Raw genomic sequence first — 5,417 nt, forward strand, 5'->3', positions numbered from 1 at the left:
CATGGCCATGGTTGCCTCGTCTCTGCCTCCTCCGACGAGGAGGGTGGCGGGGACGACCGGAGTGCTCCTCTTCTGCCGCAGGGAGATGCTGTCGTAGAGCTCGCCGCCGCCGGGCAAGTCGGAGACCGTCGTTGTCGTCACGCCGCGGGGGGAGGAGTACCATGTCATAGCTGCCGTCGAGGGACATGAACTCGAGACTCCCAAAGCGGAGCACCGTCCCGGGCTGGAGAGGTTGCTGAAGACTCCCTATCTGGATCTCAACGGGAAGGTGTTCGTTAACACGCAGCAGGCCCCTACCTGGCGCGCCAACTGTCGGCGTCTCGGACCCGGGGGGTCCCTTGGACCGACCAGTGAAATCGTTGCGTGTCCCTGCCCAGATGGGTTGGCGCGGGATGGAACACAAGAGGTGGGACAAGCCTTGTATTATCCTGCACCAGGGGTGCCGCTCGCAGTAGGGGTTACAAGCGCGTCGCGTGAGAGAGGGAGAGACACATAGTTCGTCTGTCGCTTCCCTCGCGCGAACCCCCCTCAGGGTGGCCCTGGACCTCCCTTTTATAGAGGCAAGGAGAGAGTCCACTCATACAGCGGGGGGCATAGCTATGCGCTAACGTGTCCGGCAGTGGAGTGCCTAAGCCCTGTGTACATGCCAACGTGGCCATTGGGGGAGAGCTTGGGCCCTGTACATGTGATGGCGTGGCCGTCGGAGGAGCGCCTAAGTCCTGTAGGAGCACAGCTGGCAGCGCGGCGAGGATCCTGCTGACGTCTCCTTGCTGTCGTAAGGGGCTAAGAGCCACCGGTGTCATGGTGCACGCGGGGCACCACCATTACCTGTCGCCGGGGTAAGCCAGATGGGACGCCGGTCTTGTTCCTTGTAGCCTGAGCAGGCTAGGAATAGGGAAATGATGCATCCCCTATTAGCGCGGTCAGTCCGAGCCCAGGGTCGGTCGAGGCGGAGACTTCTCTTGAGGCCGAGCCCGGGGGTCGGACGAGGCGGAGACCTCCTCCCGAGGCTGGAGCCTAAGGTCGGGCGAGGCAGAAACCTCCTCCTGAGGCCGGAGCATGAGGTCGGGCGAGGTGGAGCTTCCTATTGCGCCCAAGGCTGAACTCGGTGGTTGATCGTGACTTGTTGTCAGTCGTTGCCGGGGTGGCTGACACGGCAGTCGGAGCGGAGCGAGCGGCGCTGTTTTCCTGTCATATCGGACAGTAAAGAAGAGGGGCGAAGTGACTGCGGTCACTTCGGCCTGCCCGTCTGATGCGCGTGTGTCAGGATACGGCGTCAGGCATCCCCTGCATTTAATGCGCCTGCGAAGCGGTCGGTTGGTGAGGCGGTCTGGCCAAGGTTGCTTCACACCGAAGCCTCCCGAGCCGGGCCTCGAGAGAGCCGAGGGGGCGCCCGCTGCCTGAGGAGGCCCTCGGGCGAGGCGTGAACTCGTCTGGGACTACTGTTCCAACCCGAGGCTGGGCTCGGGTGAGATTGCGTCCCTCGGGTAGACGAAGTCTTGGCTTGAACCGCACCCGTCAGTTGGTCTGAGGGTGTTTACCAGCCATGATTAGGAGCGTTGGGGGTACCCCTAATTATGGTACCTGACAAATTTCAAATATCAAAAAAAATCACTCCTATTTCTAAGTCCATCAAACGAGCCCTGACGCTGCACATGCCTCGCCCCACCACGGTAGTACTGCTGTTTCATCGTGGTGTCCGTCGTCTAGCTACCAACTGCACCTGAGCTGCCATGCTGGTGATATGTCAGGCTCTCTCCAACAAGAGCCGCTAAAGGCTTATGTCCGCTAAACGTAGGGGATGGTCAGGTCCCCTATGCCTCCAACAAGGTCCTCTAAAGCGTCCCCTAAATTATAGAGGATGTGCCAGAGACCCTAAATATGGAGGCATTCCAGCGTGCCCTATCCGCTCGACGGATCCACCAGCCACCGTGAGGAAACTTCTGCCTCCTCCTACCGCGCGCTAGCGACTGCATCTCCCGGGGCCAAGCCCTCGATCCGGCGTGCTTCGCCGCCGGCATCGAGGTAGGTTGGAGAGAAGACGGCTTGCGCGGGCGGGTCTGGGGGCGTAGAGGTCACAGCCCTTGCAACCAACCTCGCTCGCTGCCATGGATGGTTCGAAGGGGAGCGTAGGTGGCGGGGACAGGACCCAGCCCGAAAAGCCAAGCGCCGATTCGAACCCTAGCCTTGACCCGCCCCAACCTACCGCGGCGGCTGTCGAAGCCACAGATGACGGTGCGGCCGCGGCCGCGGCTGCGGCCGAGACGGCCAGGCGGCCCTTCACGGCCCTCAGCCAAGAGGAAGCTGACCTCGCCCTCGCCCGCGTCCTACAGGAGCAGGTAAGCGACGACGAGATCTCGCAGCCTCGGGGCCACTCCTAGGGTTCCTTGCTCCCGCGTTTAATCCGTGATGCGGATCGGTGCAGGAGCGGGCGTACATGTTGCTTCGGATGAATGGGGGCGGTGGCGAGGGCAGCGACTACGGGAGCTCTGATGAAGGGAGCTACGAATATGACGAAGAGGGAGAGGAGGACTACGAAGAGGAACTGGAGCTCTCGCTGGTCTCAGCGATTGTGAGCACCTACGATTCATTGCCCCCAACCCCAGCTCAATTCACAATTTAGTTGGTTGCTGGTTTGTAATTTTGGTTTCTTGTGTAGGGCGAACAGTGGAGGTGGAGCACGAGGACGATCATGCGAATGATCCATAGGTTGTGATTCATTGCATCTAGTTGATGAATTTTACCTTTGTTGCTAGGGAAGATCACTCGAGTTTGCAATTAATGGCCTCATAAGAAACAAAATGCCATGGTCTGCTCTTTGTTAATTTCTGTGCACGCAAACTAGTGGAGTTGTTCTTTGATCAAGGGAACATGCATGATGTTTCATAACAGTCAGTATGGTTTGTGCCATGGTTTATTGGTTCAGCTAAAATAATTTTGACTTGTTGATTATTGATACCATAATACTTTCCTTTGATAGATTCTTGACGTTATTTCCTACCTGGAACACATCTACCTTTTTTCTTTCTAAACTGATGTATTTTGATTGTATAGACTCTATGGGTCTGCATTGTCTTTTGTACCTGTATTTCACTTAAAATTAAATGACGTTGCAGTGTGAGTGTTGGCTTAAATGTTGATTGTAAATAAAACCACACTAGACTAATGCCTCTTTGGAAGTGGTCCTGGGGACATGTGTAGTCTTTATATCTCGGCCATTTAAAATGTTGTCTATATGTGCACTAATTTTTTTTCTCACAGTTAGATTTGTAGTTCAGGATCTAAATAAAGCGTCATATCTACTTTTAATGTTTTAGTTACGGTTTTCCTTTACGTTTCCTTTACTAAACTTGAATTATCTTCCCTTCTAGCAATAAAATCCTGAAGCAACATATAGCACCTATAATTTTGAGATTACTAGTCACATACTACTACTGTTCTCAGTCCTCTAGGGATGATTGACATATTTCCCAATTATTCCTGCTGTTTCTATGTTGGGGAAGTTTATGTCATTGTTCACATATTGGGCATAGTTTCTTTCGTACTTGTTTATAACCAGTCAAACTATAACGAATGATGAACAACCTAAACTTCTATATGCTTTTATGAAAACCCAGGAGGCATGGCAAGAGGTTGATATCAGGAGCTAGTTGCATTGGGTGAAGTAGTTGGCACAGAAAACAGAGGTCTCTCTGCCGATACACTTGCTTCTTTACCTTCAGTAACATACAAGCTGCAACATGTTCAGGATGGCAACACAGAGCAGTATGTGCAAATAATTGAAGTTTTATAGTTTTGTAATGATCTATGTTCTGTATATAAAGTTCTGATGTATCATTATTGTTGATAGATGCGTAATTTGCCGTGTGGAATTGGAGGAGGGTGAATCTTTATGCGACGTTTCATGGACAACAATTACACACAACATAACAGCCAATGGTAATTAATGTTGACAATTCGAATTTATTAATTCAAAAATTAATAAATACACATTTTTGCACATCATTTGTATAGCGTGAATTGGGAAGAAAACAAAGAAAACAAAAAAAAAGAAATGGAAAAAGGGAATCTGTTAACACTGTAGCTTTAGGGGACCGAATTTAGGGGACGCTGCTGGAGACTGAGAATATATAGAGGACATAATCTTTTAGGTAGTGTTTGGTTGAAGAGCCAAGTAGAACGGAACCGTTCTGTCCCAGTTTTGTTGCTGTTTGGTTACAAAGGAACTAGAACGGAATGACTCCAATTAGGGAATATTCTTCTCAGATCCGGAACCATTCCGCTCCAAAAAATCAACCGGACGGAGCCGCTCCGTTCCCATCCCGCTCTCACAGTCACGCTCCGTTCCGTTCACTCTGCAACCAAACAAAAAACAGAGCCGCTCCGTTCCAGATTACCAAACACAGAACAGAGCGGCTCCGTTCCTAGAATCAGGGATGGAACGGCTCCGTTCTACTTGGCTCCTCAACCAAACACTACCGTGTTCTGTAAAGGACAGAGAATATTCTTTTAGGGGATAAAATTTAGCGGACGCTGCTGGAGACAGAGTCAGCCAGTCAGCAGCAAAGCAGCGGACAGTAGAGCTGTTGCCTAGGCTCTAGGCTCCCGTGTGCTAAACGCCACCACCCTTTTCTTTGTCGCTTTCTTTGTCAAGTTCTGGTCTTAAAAAAGAGTCAGTTTTATACTCGCTCGTGCACGTCTCCTTTATCGACTAGTTAAAACTCTTTTTTTTAAGTTTGACTAAGTATATAGAAAATAATAAATAATACCGATATTTAATAGTAGTTTTGTTTATATACATATAGTCAAATTTAATAAACCTCGACACCCCATGTATATATTTTTGGGACTCGGGGGCTGACAAATACACTTTACCGTACGACACTAAGGGTATGTATAATCTACATAAATATCTTGAGGTATCAAGGGATAAGTGCAAAAAAATACGGTTCCACCCATACATCTTACATGAACGAGCTGTATTTTGAGGAATTCTATTAAATAAGATATAAGACTTAAATTTGTTAGATTCTATAAAGAAGTTTTTTAAGTGTGTCTAGTACTACGAGAACCACAACATAATATCTAGGTACATGTCTTAACATAATATCTAGGTACATGTCTTAAGGAAGATAGGATTACACATTAATTCAGCAGAAATGGCGTTTTTTTTTGGTCGTGTGTGTGTTAATTTTTGAAGAATAAATAAATCTAAGATTAAAAGAAAAACGGTACGTCTAAGCTACACGCGCACGCGCTGGTGCCCATGCCATGGCCCAAGCCCGAGTGCCTCGGCTCGTATCGCTACGACTGATTCCAGCCTCCTACCATAGCCAATCTGCAAGGCCTAGCTTATCGGTTTGCATGGCTCCACGACAACGGTGTCATACATTCCATGGCAACCCATCTCCACCACA

The 5,417-nt window shown here is 49.8% G+C and overlaps 1 protein-coding gene across 1 annotated transcript; it reads left to right on the forward strand.

Moving 5' to 3' along the window:
* The first annotated feature begins 2,108 nt into the window (after nucleotides 1-2,108).
* Nucleotides 2,109-2,716, forward strand: LOC103654057 (E3 ubiquitin ligase BIG BROTHER-related). The gene is made up of 3 exons (XM_020552227.1): nucleotides 2,109-2,339; nucleotides 2,426-2,572; nucleotides 2,660-2,716. Exons 1-3 carry the CDS (start codon nucleotides 2,109-2,111, stop codon nucleotides 2,714-2,716), a joined length of 435 nt encoding a protein of 144 aa, XP_020407816.1.
* The last annotated feature ends 2,701 nt before the right edge of the window (nucleotides 2,717-5,417 follow it).

The sequence above is a fragment of the Zea mays genome, chromosome 4, assembly GCF_902167145.1.
Source record: "Zea mays cultivar B73 chromosome 4, Zm-B73-REFERENCE-NAM-5.0, whole genome shotgun sequence".
Lineage (NCBI taxonomy): Eukaryota > Viridiplantae > Streptophyta > Magnoliopsida > Poales > Poaceae > Zea > Zea mays.